Here is a 21,784-nt window from a genome sequence, read left to right on the forward strand (position 1 = left end):
AAAGTCGCTCTGTCGCCATAGAAGCAGACATGCTAATGACCTGGGCTGATTCTCATCTACGCCGGCTAGCGGCATTGCATATAGCAGGAGTAGACAATGTTCAAGCAGACTTCCTCAGTCGTCAGTATCTAGATCCCAGAGAGTGGGAACTTTCCTGGGAGGCAATGAACATTCTCACTCAAAGGTGGGGGACACCCAGGCTAGATCTGATGGCTACCCGTGTCAATACGAAAGCGGCTCGGTTCTACAGTCGAAGGAGAGAACATGGAGCGGAAGGGGTGGATGCCTTGGTTCTACCTTGGCCCAAAGACATCCTTCTCCCTGTGTTTCCACCATGGCCACTAATAGGAAAAGTCGTGAGACGATTAGAATACCACGAAGGTCCGGTGATTCTCATTGCTCCAGAATGGCCTCGCAGACCATGGTATGCGGATCTCATCAACTTAGCGATCGACGATCCAGTCCTCCTAGGCCACCTCAACAGCCTCCTTCGACAGGGTCCAGTATATTTCGACCAGGCGTTTCACTTTTTGTCTAGCGGCCTGGCTTATGAAAGGGGGCAATTAAAAAAGAGAGGCTATCCAGACTCGGTCATCACCACTATGCTTAGTTCGAGAAAACCTTCTACTTCTCTCACCTATGTTAGAGTATGGAAGGTATTTGATGCTTGGTGTAGTTAGTCCGGCTTGTCTCCGCGCAGAGCTACAGTCGTAGACATTTTGGCTTTCTTACAAGACGGTTTAAAAAAGGGTCTGGCTTATAATTCGCTCCGAGTCCAGGTTGCGGCAATTGGCTGTTTAAGAGGTAAGGAGAATGGCGTGTCTATTGCTATGCATCAGGATGTTGTCCGTTTTCTCAAAGGAACCAAACATTTGAAACCACCAATCCGGGCTATCTGTCCATCGTGGAATCTGAATTTGGTTCTTCGTAGTCTTTGTGCTCCTCCTTTTGAACCACTTAAGCGAATAACTTTGAAGGACTTAATGCTCAAGGCAGTGTTTCTCGTGTCAATTTGTTCTGCTCGGCGCATTTCAGAGATTCAGGCATTGTCTTGCTGTGAGCCTTTCTTACGAATTTCTTATTCAGGTATATCATTACATACAGTACCGTCCTTTTTGCCGAAAGTGGTTTCCTCATTTCATATCAATCTGTTGAATTGCCAGCTTTCCCAGATTTGGATAAATCTTCTTCTCAATCACGAGACTTAAAGACTTGATGTCCGCCGAGTACTTTTACGTTATTTAGAGATTACTAATGCCTTTTGTTTTTCGGACCACCTTTTTGTTCTATGGGAGCGGTCCTAAAAGGGCTATCAGGCTTCAAAAGCTACCATTGCACGGTGGTTGAAGGAAGCAATTGCTTCGGCATACATTTGTAACGGTCGTCCAGTTCCTGATGGTCTCAAGGCGCATTCGATACGTTCTCAGGCAGCGTCTTGGGCCGAGAGTCGTCGTGTTTCACTTCAAATTTGTAGAGCAGCGACTTGGTAATCTTTGCACACTTTTACCAAACATTATCGTTTAGACGTTCGTGCTCCAGATGTAGACTCTTTCGGTAGTAGTGTGCTGAAGGCGGGACTCTCCGGATCCCACCCCATTTAGGGCAGCTTTGGTACATCCCTACTGTCTGGACTGATCCTGGTACATACAGGGAAAGGAAAATTAGTTCTTACCTGATAATTTTCGTTCCTGTAGTACCAAGGATCAGTCCAGATGCCCGCCCAGTTTTTTTTTTTCTGGAGAGTCCACTATTATTTATTTCCTTTTTATATTTTTCCTATGCAATGATTTAAGAAGCTCTGAATATTGTTACATTTTTTTTTCATGTTTTGTAATTGTTCTATTCATATATATAGTTGATCTAGTCATTGATTATCCTTCTTCATGAGTTTCTGCTTTGTTATTCAAAATACTGGAGGATCGCAGGAGGCACCCTGGTATATGGGAGGTGCTTAGAACTTTGGCCTCTGACTCCACCTGCTGGAAGGGAGACACAACCCTACTGTCTGGACTGATCCTTGGTACAGGAACGAAAATTATCAGGTAAGAACTAATTTTCCTTTACTTGGATTTGTTGCATGGAGCTGCAGTGACATGTTTGTACTCTGCCATAGTGTTGCCTAGTAATATAGCAGGCTGTTCTGATTTTCGATACTGATGTTACAATGGGAATCTAAGGAACTGTTTAAAAAAAAAAAAGTGTCTTCAAAAGACTTTACATCCTTGTACACTTTCTACATTCTGTCTGAAAAATACAAATCAAAATGCATTAAAGGAGGAATGTATCACTGATCTACACTCAGAAAAAAGGCTGATAATCTTCACATTGAATCAATAATCTATATAAATAAAGGATAAAATAACGACTTTCCAGATAATTTTACTGCTGCCCCTTGATTACTTCAGCTGGAATCAGATGCCTAAGGCTTCATCAACTTAGTTCCACATCTAATGTCTCAGTTTTTGACATAAATGGCTAGTAGTAATCTGATTTTTCTGTACGATTGTAGTCTTTTTTTATAAAAATATCTAATAGCTGTTGAATGGTATCCAAGGACACTCAATATTTCCATAGAATAGTGATCTTTTTAAAGGGTTTCCAATCACTGTTTAGATGCTTTTCTGATAACTCAGTGTCCAAAGAACATCCAATAGTCTCCTGAAAATGTCCAATAACAGCTGCTGTTTTAGCAGAAAGCCTGCTTCATGGACAAATGTTATTTATTTAACTCTTTTTCTATACCGACATTCATGATACAGATCATATCATATCGGTTTACAAGGTACAAGGGGATTATAACATTAACATTGAAGAAGAAGTAAAGTTACAATAAAACAAGGTTGTGGGAACTTGGGGGCTGAAGTAGATAGAGGCAGAGGTTTAACAAAGTAAACTTAACCAAGGTATACTGAGAGTGCCTTGAGTCAGATATAGAGTGCTTTGTATAGTGCTACTTATATACGAACTGTAAACTGGATACTAAAGATGCAGTGTCAATAAGGGGGATTGGCAGGGGGAAGGGGGAGGCTTGCTGGGATTAAAGGAGTGGGGGGGGGGGAGGGGGGCTGGGTTAAGGGAAGGCTTGTTGAAACAGCCAGGTCTTTTTTTCTTAAATGTCAACAGGCAGGGTTCCTGTCTGAGATCTGGAGGAATGGCGTTCCAGATGGCTGGTCCCTCTGTCGAGAAGGCCTGTTCTCTAGTGGCTGTACGAGGGGTGGATTTGGTTGTGGGGGCGTGCAGGGATCCTTTGTAAGCTTCTCTGATAGGTCTTGTAGAGGTGTGGCGTCTAAACGGGATCTGAAGGTCGAGAGGGAGCTGATTGTGAATGGATTTTTGGATGATGGTGAGGGACTTGTGTAGGATTCTAAAACTTATTGGGAGCCAGTGCAGGTTCCTGAGGATGGGTGTGATGTGATCTCCACGGTTGGTGTTTGTCAAGATTCTGGCAGCCGTGTTCTGGAGCATCTGAAGTAGTTTGGTGGTGGAGGCGGGAAGACCCAATAGGAGGGCGTTACAGTAGTCTATCTTGGCAAAAAGAGTGGCTTGGAGGACTGTCCTGAAGTCATGGAAATGAAGGAGTGGTTTAAGTCTTTTTAGAACTTGTAATTTGTAGAAGCAGTCCTTGGTTATGTGATTGACGTATTTCTTTAAGTTCAGGTAGTTGTCAAGTATCACTCCGAGGTCTCTAACTTGGGTGACCATGGTGTTGGGAGGGGTATGCAGAGGAAGATCAGTGTGGTCGAGATGAGGAGGAGTTTCATCTTGGCTGAGTTGAGGACAAGATTTAGACTGGTGAGGAGAAGGTTGATAGATTGGAGGCAGCTTTCCCAGAACTTGAGTGTTTTCGGTAGGGATTCTGTTATAGGGATCAGAATCTGTACGTCATCGGCATAAAGATAATGTTTTAATTTTAGGTTTGTAAGCAGCTGACAGAGGGGTAGGAGGTAGATATTGAAGAGGGTGGGAGACAGTGATGAGCCTTGGGGTTACTCCTAGTGATGATTTGATGCTAGGGGGTTCTTTGTTAATTTTAACTTTATAGCCTCTATTACTGAGGAAGGAATCAAACCATCTGAAGACAGTTCCTGATATACCTATGCCGGATAGGTGATTTAGGAGGATGGAGTGATTCACAGTATCAAACGCTGCCAAGATGTCTAGCAGGAATGAGTGTTCTTTGTCTAGGCCCATAATGATATGGTCCGTGAGGGAAATAAGGGTTTCCATGCTTAGCGATTTGCGGAAACCATATTGAGTAGGATAGAGAATTTTATGGTGGTCTAGGTAGTCTGACAGTTGAGTATTGGCCTGTTTCTCCATGAGTTTGGCATCAAAAGGAAGATTGGAAATAGGACGGAAGTTGGTGAGCTCTCTAGGGTCTAGGTTTGGTTTCTTCAGAAGGGGTTTGAGGGTGGCGAGTTTTAGAGTGTCTGGGAAGATTCCTTGTGATAAGGAGCAGTTTATAATATCTGCCAAAGGCTTGGTGATAGTGTCCGGAACGATAAGAGTAGTTTTGTCAGGATGTGGTCGGAAGGGTGGGTAGATGGTTTCAATCTCCAAGGAGGACGTAGGTTCGAAGGAGTCGAGGTTAGCTCCAGCATAAGATGAGGTGGCAAAAGGGATAGGAGATGAAGTTGTACTGGTGGGGAGGAGTGTTAGAAGGTTGCGAGTTCGTTGGCCTTAGTTTGTGTTTGGTCGTCAGGGATGGCTGGGGCGGTGAGGTTCATGAGTTCGGAAACGTAAGAAAACAGGGCCTTGACATCGAATCGGAGGTCGTGAATTCTGCGGGCATAAAAGTCTTTTTGTCGTAAGATGGAGCTCCTGTGGCAGTGGAGGGAGAATTTGTAGGCGGATAATGTGATGGGGCATGGGGTCGTGTGCCATTTGCATTCCTTGTGTCTGAGGTCTTGCTTCAGCTTTTGGAGTTCAGGGGAGAACCAAGGTTGTTTTCTTTTCAAGGCCGGGTTAATTTTTTTGACTGACGAGGGGCATAATTTGTCGGCTTTCGATTTTGTGATATTGTGCCAGGAGAATAGGGCTGAGTTAGGGTTGGAAATATCAAGGTTAAGAAGTTCTTTGGATAGGTATTCACTGAGGACATCTGGGGCGCACAGTTTCCTGAAGTGGATGGTCGATTGGGGAAGGGGAGAGGTCGGACATTCTTTCACCGTGAGGGTGGTGGATATCAACGAGTGGTCTGACCAAGGGACTGGGATGCAGTCAGGAGAGAGAGAGTGTGTGATAGGCCGGAGTTTATGAGAATAAGGTCTAGGGCAGGGGTCGGGAACCTTTTTGGCTGAGAGAGCCATGAACGCCACATATTTTAAAATGTAATTCCGTGAGAGCCATTCAAGACCTACCAAATTAATTTACTACAACCCCCTACTCTCCTGATCCCCCCCCCCCCCCCAAGACCTGCCAAATTAATTTACTACAACCCCCCAAGACCTGCCAAAAGTCCCTGGTGGTCCAGCGGGGGTCCAGGAGCGGTCCGGGAGCAAACTCCTGGACTTCGGCTGGCTGTCTGCTGCCAATAGTCAAAATGGCGCCGACGGCCCTTTGCCCTCACTATGTCACTGGGGTTGACCAATGGCGGCGGTAGCCCCTGTGACATAGTAAGGGCAAAGGGCCGTCGACGCCATTTTGATTACTGGCAACCGATGGCCCTTTGCCCTTACTATGTCACAGGGGCTACCGCCGCCATTGGTAGACCCCAGTGACATAGTGAGGGCAAAGGGCCGTCGGCGCCATTTTGACTACTGGCAGCCGACAGCCCAAGTCCAGGAGATTGCTCCTGGACCCCGCTGGACCACCAGGGACTTTTGGCAGGTCTTGGGGGAGGGTGGGGGGTTTTATTAGATTTTTACTTTTTTATTAAAGATTTGTCTGCGAGCCAGATGCAGCCATCAAAAGAGCCACATCTGGCTCGCGAGCCATTGGTTCCCGACCCCTGGTCTAGGGTATGGCCTGCTTTATGGGTGGGCTTGTTAATGATTTGTTTAAAGCCCATGGCCATGAGGGAGGTGAGAGAGGCTTCACAGTTGGAGGAGGGGCAGCGTTGAGTCGACGTGGAGGTTGAAATCCCCCAAGATCATAGCTGGGGGAGTCCATGTTTATGTATTTTGCTATGGATTCAATGAGAGGGGAGGCATCTGTCTAGTAGCCCTGGGGGGGCATATATGAGCAGGATTTGAAGCTGGTTGGATTTGAAGAGGCCTAATTCAAGTTTAGAAGCGTCTTGACAGGCTGTAGTTAGCCTAAGCTCTTTTTTGGCGGCTAGAAGAAGGCTGCCTCCTCATATTTTTTTGTCTTAGAAAGTGAGAAAATATCACACACATGTTTTGGTAGTTGGTTTATCAGGGCTATGTCCGAGAGTTTGAGTCAGGTTTCCGTGATAGCACAGATGTCTGGCTTTGAGTCTAGCAGATAATCATTGAGGATGCGAGTTTTCTTTGTGAGTGACTGTGCGTTGAAGAGTGTTAGTGAGAATAGCGTGAATCCCAGGAGTTGAGTAAAGGGAGAAGTCATGATGGGAATGAGAGTTCTAGTTAAGTGGATCGGGGATTGCGAGGGTGATTTTTTAGGAAAGTGGTGATATAGGAGGGGGATTGGGTAGGCTTGCGTCATCCTTCTCGTGTTGTGGGAAGGGTGGGATGGTTTTGCAGCTCCGGCGTGGGGGCTGCGGATGTGGGCAGCTTAGGTAGCTGTGGGGAGAGAGAGAAACGGGGGGGCTGATCTGGAAGGGGTGGGGGTACGGGGCATAGAAGATCAGACGTGGGAGGCACAATCACAGGTGCTTGCACAATCATATATGCCTTGCAAGCATATATGAGCAAATCCTGCTCATATATGCTTGCTAGGCATATATGAGCAGGATTTGAGCAGAGTTTGAGTCTTGGTAGAAGACTAGTAACTGTGATTATCTTGCTAGGCTGTAAAATGACTACTTCCGTAGGAGACTGGGATGTGAGGGGTCGGTAGAGGAGGAGGCTGCCTTATAGATGAGTGGTTCTGGCTGAAAGACTTCGAGGTGGGTGTTTGAGAGGTTTCACCAGTAGTTTACCGCCAGCTCTGTTTCGCACAAAGGGGCAGGCCCCTTTGTCGCGCTCCTTAGGCGCGTGATGCCTGGCGCCGTCGTCTGCCCTTTAAAGGGCTCGAGTTGCACCGATGCAGTCATCGTGTGGTGGGCGGGGCTTACCGCCGGTCCTGGAGGGCGCTTTGGGCCGGGTAGGAGCGCGGGCCGCAAGCCTCAGGAGAGGCCTCAGTTAGTTCCACAGCCCATTACAAAGAAAACTACTAATCTTATCCATGTAGAAGCTGTATTTTCTTTAAATGGCATGACAGCATCTTATATATTATGGATAATTTTATGGGGGCAGAACTTCTAATGAGCACCAATTGCAGCATTTTAAAAATGGAGTGGGATGCTGTCTTTTTGAATCTACAAAATCTTGCTGTAGATGACATCCTTTCCAGAAATCTTTGCATTGTATATCAAATAGATTTATATTTATTATTTCTAAGTTTAAACCTTATGGTTCGACTTTGGTGATCCAACTATATTTTTTTCTAATTGTAAAAGTTGTTTAGAAAGATCACCACCTCTCCAATGTGAAGATATCAGAGTGAGTATCAAAGCAAAAATCGGAAAAAGTACAATGATGCTTAAGACAATGAGCTACTAATGGTGCTGTCAGCTTATGATTCTTCATGCACATCTATTCAGTTAATATAATTAAAGCATGTGATGTTTTTCCAATAGAATTTTTCACATGGACAAATCTGAGTGTAAGTTGGACACTCCTGGCTGGGTTCGCCCGCACGTACCGGATGGTCAGATAGCCAGGGGCCCTGCTCTCTCGACCCTCCGAAGCTCCCTCTCGACCTTCTTTCCTCCATACAGGGAAGTACCTGCTTAATAAAGTTTATTTTAAGTTGCCTTGTTTAAAAAAAACAAAAAAACAGGAAACAGAAGAGCAGAACTTAGCAGGAACTTCTGAGGGGCTGTCAGCCAGGGCTGGGAGGTGGAGGTCTGAGCAGTGGTGGGCTGGCTGTTAGCCAGGGGCTTCGGGGGTTCACGTCCGCTCGAGCTGCTAGTGCTGGGAGGGATCCGTGGGGTCTCTTCCTTTTTTGGTTGGTTTGTCCCATGCTTTGGTGGGGCTAATGGGACTGCACCCGTGTCCCTGGGAGCTCCCCAGTGGGGATCGTGGCTTTTCCCGTGCTGGCTCAGTAAGCGGAGCCGGAGCCTGGGATGTGGTGCCTCGTGGGGGAGCGCCGTTTGGCACTATTTGGAGATATGGCGCCAAAAAGTAAAATGGCCACCTGCCATGCAACTGAACTCACGCTCCCTCTGCCCGCATGCATTTCGGGGCAGGAAGGACCCTTGGGCCACGCCAGAAATCGCAACAGGAGGATGGCTGGACCAGTTTCCTTTACTGCCGGGAAGGCAGTGCAGGAGACAGTGGTGTGGTCAGACAATTCCTCCCCCCCCCCCCGGCTCTCTCCCTGGTCAGGCAAGCTGCCTGGGAGGGGGAGGCAGCTGACAGTCCCTCAGGATTGGGGAAGGATGAATTGGAGGATTTTTTCCCAGATTTTATTCTCCTTCTCCACAAGGCCTACCTGGCTAGGAGAAGTGGAGGGAGAAGGCGGGTAGAGGATTGCCCACGGGCCACCATGACTAAGAAGTCTAAAATGGTTCCTCGGGGGGGGGGGGGGGGGGGCCAGAAGGACTAATGAGCAGGGTCAGGGAAGGTATTCAATTTACTTTGTGGTGCCAAAAAAGGTCTCCTCCTTTTGGCCCATTCTCAATTTGCAGAAGGTGAGCCGGTTCCTTCGACTCCTGTGTTTTTGCATGGAGACACTGCGTACCATGATGACAGCGGTTCGCAAAGGAGAATTTCTGGCCTCCCTAGACCTGATGGAAGCGTACCTGTACATCACCATTCGGCAGGAGCATCAAAAGTTTCTTCGCTTCAAGGTGTTGAGTCAGCACTTTCAGTTCAGAGCCCTTCCGTTTCGGCTTGGCAGTGGCGCCCCGCACATTCACCAAGGTGATGGTGGTGGCGGAAGCTCTTTGCAAGGAGGGAATTTTGGTCCACCCATATCTGGACAATTGATTGGCTCGAGTGAAGTCCAGGGAGGAATGCGAGAAGTCTCTCTAAAGGGTGATGTCCACCTTACAGTCACTCGGTTGGGTTATCAATGTGAGAAGTGTCATTTGGAGCCAACTCAGCTGTTGCTTTATTTAGGGGCCCATTTTGACCCTCAGTGAGAGTGTCTTCCTGGCAGCGGACTGGGTGATTTAGTTGCAGTCTCGGGTGAAGCGTCTTCTTTGTCTGGAAGTGCCCAAAGTGTGGGATTATTTACAAGTCCTGAGATCCTTGACATCCAAACTGGAATTGGTCCTGTGGGCATTTGCGCACATGAGACTGCTTCAACGCGTGCTGTTGTCCAGATGGAGTCCCTGCTTAGGGGAGTTTAATCTTCCCTTGCCTCTGCTTCGGGAGTCCAGGTCCAGTCTCTCGTGGTGGCTGTCTCATCCCAATTAAGAGAAGGGGATGGATCCGGGGTTGCATGGTTCGAGTGTTCTCGGACAAAGCGACAGCTGTGGCATACATCAATCGACAGGGCAGCATGAAGAGTCATGCAGTGGCATTGGAGTCCCGGTTATTTTGCCTGGGTGGAGCATCATATCAAAGGTCTAGCTGCATCACATGTAGCAAGAATAGACAATGTGCAGGCAGACTTCCTCAGCAGGCAATAATTGGATCCCGGGGAGTTGTCCCTGGAGGTACAGAACCACATCTTTGCACAGTGGGGCACTCCCCATTTGGATCTTATGGCGACGCGACTCAGAGATTCTTTTGTCGACAAAAGGAATTTTGTTTGGGCCTCTATGCTCTGCTCTGGTGTGCCCTTGATTGGGAATCCTGCTGTTCGTCTTTCCTCCTTGGCCTCTCATAGGTTAGGTCGTCAGCCACAGGGTCGCATCCCAGGACCGTAGTTCTGGTGGCACCGGAATGACTGCAGAGACTGTGGTTTGCAGATCTGGTATGACTGGTGGTGGAAGGTCCTCTCAGCCTGACCCATCTTCCAGACCTGTTGCATCAGGGTCCCTTATTTTTGGATCGGGAGGATCGCTTTTGTCTCACGGCTTGAAGGGTTACTCTGAACAAGTCGTCATCACTCTTCTTCAATCCAAAAAAACGGCGACCTCTAGGGCGTATATTAAGGTCTGGAAACTGAAGTTTGGGGTATTCAGCATCGCCTAGATCCTCTGACAGTGGAGGTGTTGCATTGTGCTGGATTTCTTGTAGCAGGGGTTGTCCAAGGGTTTGGTATACAACTCGCTTCATGTCCAGGTGGCTGCCTTGGGTGCACTTAGAGGCAGGTTTCAGGATAGGACTCTGTCTGCTCATCCGGATGTGGTTAGGTTCCTCAAAGAGGTTAAACTGTTACGTCCACTGATGCGAAAGATTTTCCCAGATTGGAGTCTCAACCCTGTACCTCGTGGCCCCCCTTTGAGCCCTTGAAAAGAGCGACCCTGGAAGATTTGACTCTGAAAGTGGTCTTTTTGGTAGCTGTTCCTTCAGCTTGAAGGATATCCAAACTTCAGGCTCTGTCCGTGTAGGGATCCATTTTAGCGGATTTCCAGGGATGGAATCTCATTGAGAAAGGTACCTTCCTTTGTTCTTAAGGTGGTGTCTGCCTTTCATGTTAATCAGACCGTAGAACTCCCGGGGTTTCCAGAGTGGTTGAAGGATTTTCCTCAGGATAGAGAACTACATCTCCTGGATTTGCGGCAGACTCTGCTTCAGTATTTGGAAGTTACTAATGTTTCGTCACTCAGATCATCTGTTTGTCCTCTTCAGTGGATTGAAGAAAGGGGACAAGGCCTTTAAGGCTACCATATCTCATTGGCTTAGGGAGGTCATTTGCTTGGCTTACATTTGTAAGGGGCGACAGATCCCTGTCAGGTTGAGAGCACACTCCACTAGGGCACAGGCTGCATCCTGGGCTGACTGTCAACTTTTGTCACCACAGGAGATTTGTAGGGCTGCGGTGTGGTCTTCAATCCATACCTTTACCAGGCATTATCGTCTGGATGTCAGGGCGCGGGACAAGCAGTCATTTGGGGAGAGTGTCCTGCATGCTGGTCTTTCAGGGGCCTGCCCGGTTTAGGGGGGGCTTGGATACATTCCACTGGTCTGGACCTGTCTGGGTATGTTCAGGAAAGGAAAATTGGTTCTTACCTACTAATTTTCATTCCTGTAGTATCACAGATCTAGTCTAGAGGCCCTCCCGTTTGATGCTGAAAGACTGATTTTTCCTGTCAAGTTTTGCTGCTTAGTATAGGGCTTTTTCTGATTAGTAAAAAAAAAAATTTCTTAGAGGGCAGTCACAGGATTTACTTCTTTGCCCTGTTTTTGATTCTTGACAAACCAGGTTTATAGTTCAGGGGTATCCAACCTTTAGTTCCCTATGGCTGTGTAAAGGGGTTTCTAAGTATCTTGGCTTGACTACAGGTCAATACTGAGGTTCTGCAGGTGGCATTATCGGTTAAGTAGCAGTGCATCAAAGTTTTGTTCTCTAACTCTATCTGCTGGAAGGGATGTATAACCCACTGGTTTGGACTGATCTGTGGTATTACAGAAACAAAAATTAGCAGGTAAGAACCAATTTTCCTTTGTGGATCAGTGGAATAAGACTTCTGCTTTAATGCAGTTTGATTTGTATTTGTTAGACAAAATGTAAAAAATGTACAAAGCTTTTGCAAGGCACTGTACATTATGACAAATAACCATAACAAAGGAGACCCATGAATAGAACTGAAATACATTGTCAGAGCTGTGGGGGGGGGGGGGGGGGGTCGGTATTGGAATTACAGGTGGGGTCTGCAGGGCAGGACTGAAGTGCATTAACAGCACTGTGGGGATAGGTCTTGGTACTGGAATAGCAAAGTTTGCTGCAGTGCAGGATTGAGGCCATCTACAAAACCATACCCCATTTGCTGATGTCCAGAATAAGCTATGGTCCTCTTGGATAAATGCTTTGAATTTAATTATTGATTAATGAATATATTATGTAAGAATAGCAGCAATAGTAGTAAGCTTTTTAAAAATAATCTAAAAACTCATTCTCATTTTCAGGAATTAAATAGATTGAATCTGGAGTCCTCCAATTCGAAGTACTCTTTGAACACAGATTCCTCAATGTCTTACATAGATTCTGCTGTGATTTCTCCTGACTTATTCCCTCTTGGGTCAGGAACAGCCATACTGTCTAAACAGGTTCAGAATAAACCAAAAAGTGGGAGGAATTTATTAGGCGGACCAACTGCTCTTAGCCCTCTGACACCCAGGTAAGGAACACTATGAGCTTCACTATTATCAGCCTGTTTATCTCAGAAAGAAAGAAGTGTATGCACACCTTGAAGGTAAATGCATCTTTCCTTTTCTTTGTGCTACAGTAGTCCAGAATGATTGAGTTTTAGTCCCTCATCCAGCTGATGGAGGCAGACCACATCCTATTATTTTATTTATTTTATTTTTTTTTAAATCTGACCACTACTAAATCTGAGCACAGACTGGTTTGAGGCAGTATTCTCTGCCTCCAGCTGACTGAAGAATTAATGATGGAGTAGCAGTATTTATCTTACAGGTCTGGCACATGATTTTGAATTTAATTAAAAAAAAAAAAAAAGTTGGAGTCATGTATCTGTAATCTTTAGAGAATAGTGAGCTGACATTTTGTTCTGCTCCCATTCCTGTTGGTTCTTGGTTGAGCCAATTCCGAGCATATCTACATGAAAGGCAGAATATAAATCAAATCAAATTTTAAAGAAGAAGCTGATAATCTAAGACTTAAATCTTCACTTCCTTTCTTTATTTGTTTAAAAAAAAGTAAGAGGACCCTTGAATGTCGAAAGCTAAGACCAGTGAGCTTCTGATTGTTTAAAAGCAATGTTAGTCTTCATCTCCAAGAAGGCCTTTTTTAAGCCCTGTTTGTCAAATCATTATCACCATTGTGCTTCCTGCAGCAGCAATAGAAAATCTACAGCATATTGCAGAACCTGCACTGTATGAAATTCCAGTGAATAAAACAGGATGTAGTATTAAAAAGAATCTATGGCTTTCGAGTGTAAAGTTTTATTGTAATTATTGAATTTAATATATGCCTGTAAAGCAATTTATCCAAGCAGTTTACAATAAAATAAAGCCAATCAAGTGCATGAAGACAAAACAAAATATTATTATACTGTAACAAAACTTAAGAGACGAAAGCAGATATTGACACATTCTGTGGCATCAATCTATAGGTATGACAGTTTACCTGGAGTAGGTTGAATCAGCAATTTCATCTTCTTTTTTTTTTTTTTTTTTTAAACTAAGAAACAGACAAGACAATACTAAACTATTCTACAGAAAAATGGCCCTCCAAAATATACACCAATAAGAACAGTATCAATTTACAATAACATACTCGGTAATAAATCCCTTTAATACCACTCTATTCACAACAATCGTAATGCGTTTAAACAATACTAAAGAGGAGATATCATAAAAACTTAATCATCTTATCTAAAACCCCTCATATTACATCCATACACTCATACTGTAATATCTTAACTCAAGCAAAACATGCCTTATTAATATTCTTAAATCTATACGTGGAGAAAACCATCCCATAATATAACAATAATAAAGTGTTGTTAGCACAAACAACATTCGATGTTCTTATGTTCATCTAAGCTGTTTCTACATACCATGAGCAGACTTTAAGGAGTATCTTCCAAGAGTTTCAAGATATACTCAATATGCAATCTTCTTAATGACTCCAAGTGGGAAAAGTTTCTTGATGTTAGCACAAATGAGTTCTAATATATTCTTACCCGCTCATCAGCGTCGCAATTGCGATTGGCTCATAATTGCCCCAACTCCAAACATCTTAGTAGATCACTTACATCAGGTGATACAATCCTTACAGGAATTAGGATTAATGATCAATTTTCAGAAATCACACCTACAACCAACACAACAGTTACAGTTCATAGGAACATGCCTGGACACTACTTGCAACAGGGCATACCTACCCACCGACAGAATATCGCAATTCCGTCACCTTCTACATACCTTGAACCATACTCGGAGACCTTCAGCGAGACAGGTTTTGGTAGTCCTGGGCCACATGGCGGCGATTTTCACGGTTCCAAACACCAGGCTACATATGAGACGCCTGCAATGGGGACTAAACGCCAATGGAAACCACATTCACAACCATTGACACAGATGGTATGGTATCGCTGACCGCCAAAATGAAAAAAGATATAACATGGTGGCTCCTAGACTCCACCCTGTCCAAGGGAGCACTGTTCAGTTCCCCTCCTCACAACGCAGTCTTAACCACAGATGTGTCTCGCAAAGGATGGGGGGCACATCTCGAGATTCACGAAACACAAGGGTTATGGACAATCTCAGAACAAAACCTGCAAATAAATTTATTGGAACTCTGTGATTCGAAATGAATTACAGGCGTTCCAAAACCAGCTGCAAGGGCGAAGGGTCATGATCTACACGGACAATCAAGTGGCGATGTTTTACATCAACAAACAAGGAGGGTCCGGTTCATGGTCCCTCTGCAAAGAGACCCTGATAATCTTCGAACACGCTCACTGAAATTGCCTACATCTGCAGGCAACTTACCTACCAGGTGTGGCAAATACAAGAGCGGACAGGCTAAGCCGCATCTTTCATCCTCACGAATGGGCACTCAACACAGAAATAGCCCAAAACATATTCCGGCAGTGGGGGACACCTTCGATAGATCTCTTTGCAAAAGAGATTTATTTATTTATTTTAAGTTTTTCTATACCGGCATTCACGATGAATATCGCATCATGTCGGTTTACAATTAACAAGTGGAGAGGGAACAAAAAAGATAATAAATAATAATGATAATAGTAAACATTAAACAAATGAAGGCTAAGGGTTGCAGTTACAATAAAACAAGGGAGTTATACAACTTGGAACAGAGAAAAGAAGCTAGGGTTTTAACAGAGAGAACATATATGCCAATAACGGCATTTGTAGCATTAGTGAGATCAATGCTCAAGTTCCCAAATTCTGCTCGATAAGACCAAGCCAATTCAGGATCGCCCAAGATGCCTTCCTCATACCATGGACGACAGGCCTCCTGTATGCCTTTCCTCCCATACCACTCATAACAAGGACAATTCAAAAGTGCATAGCAGACAAAGTTCAACTGATACTCCTAGGCCTGGCCGAGGCAACCATGGTACAGTTTCCTTCTCAGACTATCCATTATGGATCCAATTCGATTACCGAATCGCCAAGATCTTCTCTGCCAAGATCAAGGGACGCTTCTACACCCGCTACACTCATCTCTCCACTTGACAGCATGAAGATTGAGAGGCTCCTGTTAACAGAACAAGGAGTTTCCAACTCGGCACAATTCATCTTGTAAGAATCCAGGAAACTCTCAATGAGGAAAAATTATAGCTATAAATGGAAACGTTACTCTACATGGTGCACTTCCAAAGGTGTACCACCATTGGACTGCTCACCTGAGTTGCTCATTGATTATCTTCATACACTAATTACAGCTGGTTTAGCAACATCATCCATCAGAGTTCATCTTAGTGCCATAGGGGCATATCATAGACCAGTTAACAATATTCCTATATCCAATCACCCCTTACTGTCTCATTTCATTAAAGGGTTAACTCACATTCGTCGTCCGATATCTAAACCTCCAGTTCCATGGAACCTCAACATACTTTTGGAACAGCTCATGCTTTTCCTATTTGAACCCATGGACTTGGCACACATTAAATACCTCACATGGAAAGTGGTATTCTGGGTTGCAGTAACATCAGCACGAAGAGTTAGTGAGTTGCAGGCCTTGGTCCATTATTCTCCATATCTGCAATTTCATCATCAAAAGGTGGTTCTCCGAACTCACCCATCCTTCCTACCAAAAGTGGTTTCCAAATTCCATCTCAATCAAACCATGGAATTACCCACCTTTTTCCCTAAACCTCATAAGAAAATGCCATACTGGGTCAGACCAAGGGTCCTTCAAGCCCAGCATCCTGTTTCCAACATTGGCCAATCCAGGCCATAAGAACCTGGCAAGTACCCAAAAACTAAGTCTATTCCATGTTACCATTGCTAATGGCAGTGGCCATTCTCTAAGTGAACTTAATAGCAGGTAATGGACTTCTCCTCCAAGAACTTATCCAATCCTTTTTTAAACACCGCTATACTAACTGCACTAACCACATCCTCTGGCAACAAGTTCCAGAGTTTAATTGTGCGTTGAGTAAAAAAGAACTTTCTCCGATTAGTTTTAAATGTGCCCCATGCCAACTTCATGGAGTGCCCCCTAGTCTTTCTACTATCCGAAAGAGTAAATAACCGATTTACATCTACCCGTTCTAGACCTCTCATGATTTTAAACACCTCTATCATATCTCCCCTCAGCCGTCTCTTCTCCAAGCTGAAAAATCCTCATGCAAATGATAGGGAAAAACTACTGCACACACTAGATTGTAAAAGAGCTTTAGCATACTACAAAGAAAGGACAAACTCTGACTCCTGTGTTTCTCAACTCTTTGTCTCCTTTGACCCAAAGGCACCTGGATTACCAGTGGCTAAACACACCATTTCCAGCTGGATAGCACAGTGCATCAAATTCTGTTACGATAAACAGAATTTACAATTACATTCTACTCCTAAAGCTCACCAAGTCAGAGCAGTAGCAGCCTCCTTGGCACACCTTAAGAATGTACAACCCATAGACACTTGCAAGGCAGCTACATGGTCATCGCTTCATACCTTCACATCTCACTACTGCCTTGATCAACAAGCAGCCACTGATGCGAAGATAGGGCAAGCAATACTGCAATTTCTATCCCTCCTGTCCACGGTGACTGCCACACTGTCAAAGATCACGTACAAACATATATATCAAACAACGTGATCGGGAGCTTGGGACTCCCATGACAGCATGGCTAATTCAGCCCTGCTATCGACGGGGAAAAAGCAAGTTTGCTTACCGTAAATGGTGTTTCTGTAGATAGGATGAATTAGCCATGCTGACCCACCCTCCTCCCTGGCAGTCACCAAGTCTTTGACTACACTAAGGCTTAATCACAGACTGAGGATATTCCGTTACTTTCCTGCGTGGGAACACACGGGCAGCCGCAGCGAGCAAAGCTCTGATCTCTGCTTTGACAAGCTCCGCCTCCAGACCTGATTGACAGATCCCATGACAACATCGTTTACGGTAAGCAAACTTGCTTATCTCTACTTATATTCACTTTATATTCACATTTTTAAAGTAGTATGTGTGGGCAAAGGTCAGTCATTCGGGTACTTAGAACTAAGGAGAATTTTACTGAGATTTAGAATATCAGATTCTTTTTCAAGAAAGTCAGAAATTCCTTTTATTTGGAGGAGCAGAAAAAGTGTAGATATCATTCCAAACCAGCCATACCAGGTTGGACAAAGGAGAAGATAACAATGACACCCATGTTACAAGAAAATCATGCTCTAACTTGTTGGAAGTATTGTACATCCTGCAGAAATTTATAAAGTGGCCATGTAGTCCATATTATATTCATTTTCAAAACAATATAGACTACATATTCTCATTAAAAGGAGCACTGCATATAAAGCAAGCATTCTAAAAGCAGGTTTAATATTCTCCCACCGAGAATAATTGGGCTTTGGTACTTCCCAGTCGCTCTGGACTGGAGTAGCAGAAAGAAAAGGAAGAAATTTTATACTTATCTAATTTCCTTTCCTTTTATTTCTGCTACACCAGTCCAGAAACCACCCGGGAAGAGAAACTTTAATTTTTATAATCTTTAAAAAAAAAAAAAAAAAAAAAGAGAGAGAAATTTCTAAGAAGATCTACCAAAAAAAAAAAAGCTTTTTCTATTAAGTCGATATGGACTTTTCCATAGTTTTCAGTATACTTTGACAGAAATGTCAAAGATATTTTCTGCCACCTCCAGCTGGATGAGACACTAAACCCAATTGTTTTGGACTGAGGTAGTAGAAATAAAGGAAATTATAAAGTATGTCTAAAGGTCTCCTTTCTATGTACTTGTGTTCCTCTTGATCGGGTGGAGTTTGGGGGAATTGAAGTTTTACATGACTAAAGGCAAGTTTGCATGGAATTAGTAATCTCTGAGGTCTGGAATATAGACCAAGACAGCTTGCAAAAATATTTTTTTCTTCTATTCTGTAGTACTGCAAAGGGGAAAGAGGGGTGTGGGAAGGTTGGGTCATTGTGGTTGGGATTAGTCTAAGTGCATTATTGATTACCGAAAATGTTTTGTTGGATGGAGCTGTTGGTGGATTGCTCACAGTCTACCACAGACACCAGCCACATTTTCAGTGGCTGTATTTCTCATATTATAGGTAAGACTAAAGTCCATAACTGGAAGTCATCAAGCTGCCAAACAAATGTATACAAATATACCACATTGTAATTTGATTTCCATGACTTGATATTGCCCACTTTTAAAAATATTTATTTTGGATAAATGTCAGATTCAAAGCACTTTCCCCTAGTGGAAACATCTCCCTCTGCAAGCTATTGAGCAGTCCAGAAGACAAAAATATGTCATCCCCCTGCCAGAGATGGGGCTGTATGCTCTCCTGAAAGCTGAGATTCTTTGATTGTAGCACACATTGGGATGGTTCTGCTTTGAGGAGAGGAGAAACAGCTTGGTTGCATTCTTTATTTCACTTCTTGATTTCTGCCTCCTCAGTTTTGGAATTTTGCCACTAGAAACCCCAAGTCCCGGAGATGGATCATATTTACAGAACTATACCAATTCCTCCACTGTCATTGACATGCCACCCACAGGAGCACCCTCGAAGAAGGTATCATGCACTCTGGCCTGTATTCATACACACTGCCTACGTCAGATGATTAGAGAAACTTGAATACAACTGATAGCTTTAAACATGGCTGGTTAGCCTATTTTGTGTGAGATTTAAGATAGTCAATAGGTCTCCATCTCATGTGCCTCCAAATTTTACATATAACTGGGCTTTTCTGTTTAGATGTCAGAATGCTCTACGACGGTAACTTTTTTTAAACAGCTGTGCAGGTGTACACGTACACGCGTATCTGGGTCATGTGAATAGATGCTGCCATTTCGTACCATATGCGCGTATGTTATAAAATCGGCAGTATGCACCTACATGTATGCTTCAATTTTATATGGATGTGCGCATGTGTGTGCAAATGCCACCTCCCCCGCTTAAGTGGGGGGATTTTACTAGGTGTGTGTGCCGATGCAAATACCAGTTTATTCCCAATTCACACCACTAAAGGATAGGATTTCCTAATCCCCCTAGCTAGTCTCCCTTTTACCCTATTATCCCTGACCTTTCAAACCTCGCTGATTAGCCTGATTTTTTTATTTTAAAACATACGCCATCCATAGCAGAGGTAATGTTGCGCAGTAGGGGGGACCCTGACACACGCTTGTCCACGTAAATACTTGCATGCACCTTTCAAGTGACCCGGGAATGCCCATGTCCTACCATGTCCACGCCCCACCCCTTTTTTAACTTCTTGATTGTGCGTGTACCGAGAGATATGCGTGTACTCTAGCTCTTCTTAAAATCTGCGTAGTGTGCACAGGCCCAAGACATGCTTTGTAGTGTGTAGAGCTTTTAAAATTCACCTTTATGTGACTATAATTTAGCCAGTTCTGTTCTCCACTATCTTACTATATTCTGGAGTTGTAATCCTAGATTTCTTACTTTGGCTTGCAAATATCAAAATACACTGAAAGGGTAAAAAGCTTGGGCAGACTTATCCTGGTGTAAACAAGTTACTTGTTTGTTCAGTAAGGGAAGGTGGGCAAAGTACAAAGCCTGTTTTCAGAATGGGGAAAGTGGTAGCAGTGCCCTCTAATGTAGCCTTTTTCCAGCAAATAGAAATAGTTTATTTTCTGACTTAACTGTTTGTGCGGTTGATTTATATAATAACAAACCTATAGAAATTTTGTGTCATGCAGCCTGTTTCCAGAATGGGCCAACCTGGAACAAAGTCTGTTTTCTCCCAGAGTGGAAATAGTCGGGACGTGACGCCAGTTCTTGCTGTGCAAACGCAAGGTTCTGGTCCACAAACAAGGTATTAAACTTCTGTCTAGTTTGGAGGATACAGAACTTTTAAAATGAAGTCCTGTTCTTTGGGCTACAGGGTATGTATGGCTTATATGTGTGCATTGAAGGGGAAGGATGTATGTGATACCACTAAAGTAAGCCTGATAGGAAATGGTTAGCAGCCTTTCAAGGGAGAATGAAAGGGGGAAAACTGATTACTTTTTTAAAATTTTATCTGTTTCAAAGTGTGTGTTTTTAAATGAGTCAGTATCTTACTTGGGTTAGTATCTCCAAATTGTAACTTGTCTTATTTTTGTTTGTCTTAAGTTTGAATCTTTTATACTAGTTATATGTTATGTATATCGCTTAGGGTCCAGGCACAAGTGATTAATACATTTTAATAAATACAAATGGGTTAATTTTGTTCATATCTTGACAGGAATGAACTAAACAAGCCAGGGTACGTTGGATATGATCTCAAGCTCTCAAATTTACTGCTAATGCCCTTCTTATTACTTGCATTGTGCCAAAGAGATTGTTCTATGTAACGCAACTGGTGAGCAGCGTTCTGTAGCCAATGTGAAATGTCTGCTTAAGGACTGGGTTCTTCAAAACTGGTAATCTCAAGGCATGAGATCCTCTGCCCTAATTCAGATAACCCTGTTTAATGAGTGCACTGATCCAGGAAAGCAAGTGGGACAGTCTCTGCTCTTGTTTTAAGTTCAGGCTGGTTCTCTTGTGAGAAGGACAATTTTCTAACAGATTGTCCTTTTTTACAGTACAACTCCTCAGGTTTTGAGCCCAACTATTGCTGCTCCACCTAATACACTGCCTCGGAGAAGTTCTCGCCTCTTTACTAGTGATAGTTCCACGACAAAGGTAAAGGTTTTAGAGACTAACAGTAAATCATGCCTTCCATTTCACACTGCTACACCAGTCCAGACAGGTGGGTTATGTCCCCCTTCCAATAGATGAAGACAAAGCACACAGTTTTCTCCATGACATTGCCACTATATAAAGGTGATGCAGCATAAAAAAAAAAGCCCAGCATTCTCTGCCTCCAACAGATGGTAAGACAACAAGGTTTCTTTTTGGCCTGCCCTCATATTCAAAGGATTTAGTCATGAATTTGTGTAAGACTCAGGCACCTGTTTCTCTCAGGTTAGTGAGCCCATTTTATGCTTCCCAGACCCAGTGGGAGTCTAGTTTGAGCCTGGTGATGGTGGTGGTGGTGGTGGGGTTCTTCTTTCTAGGCACTTAAAAATGGATCTAGTACCAAAAATACTTGAGTTTTGAGGAGAGGATCTTCCTATCTGCCTGGTTTCCCCACTCTCGCTCCTGGGCTGTGTTGAGGTGCCTTTTTTAAAAAAAAAAAAAGGGGAGGTGATGTATGATTTGAAGACTGGCTTCCTTCTTGGAGTACTGCTAGAGCAGGGGAGAGTTGTTTGCCAGCAAGGGTGGGGGCTCCGATAAGTGCAGGTTAGTGCCAGGACTCTTCAGGACTCTCTTCTCCAGGGGATAGTTTTTTTGTCAGGCTGGTAAGGAGAGTTCAGACCATAACTGTTTTGCTGCAGGGTTGCAGATGTAAATGATCCATATCAGCCTCAGGTCCCTTATATGCTGCTTGTGTC

General features: G+C 44.0%; 1 protein-coding gene across 9 annotated transcripts in view; it reads left to right on the forward strand.

The window, feature by feature from the left end:
- Window positions 1-21,784, forward strand: part of CDC27 (cell division cycle 27) — a 195,631-nt gene that overhangs the window by 67,914 nt on the left and 105,933 nt on the right. For 4 of the 9 annotated variants that reach the window (XM_029574213.1, XM_029574212.1, XM_029574221.1 and 1 more), the window contains 5 exons: window positions 12,150-12,361; window positions 18,803-18,917; window positions 20,048-20,181; window positions 20,593-20,613; window positions 20,933-21,032. In XM_029574213.1, coding sequence (XP_029430073.1) covers window positions 12,150-12,361; window positions 18,803-18,917; window positions 20,048-20,181; window positions 20,593-20,613; window positions 20,933-21,032 — 582 coding nt within the window. The remainder of the gene's footprint in view (window positions 1-12,149; window positions 12,362-18,802; window positions 18,918-20,047; window positions 20,182-20,592; window positions 20,614-20,932; window positions 21,033-21,784) is intronic. The other 5 variants (XM_029574216.1, XM_029574215.1, XM_029574219.1 and 2 more) reach the window with 3 other exon arrangements.

The sequence above is a fragment of the Rhinatrema bivittatum genome, chromosome 12 (genome assembly GCF_901001135.1).
Source record: "Rhinatrema bivittatum chromosome 12, aRhiBiv1.1, whole genome shotgun sequence".
In the NCBI taxonomy this organism is placed as follows: Eukaryota; Metazoa; Chordata; class Amphibia; order Gymnophiona; family Rhinatrematidae; genus Rhinatrema; species Rhinatrema bivittatum.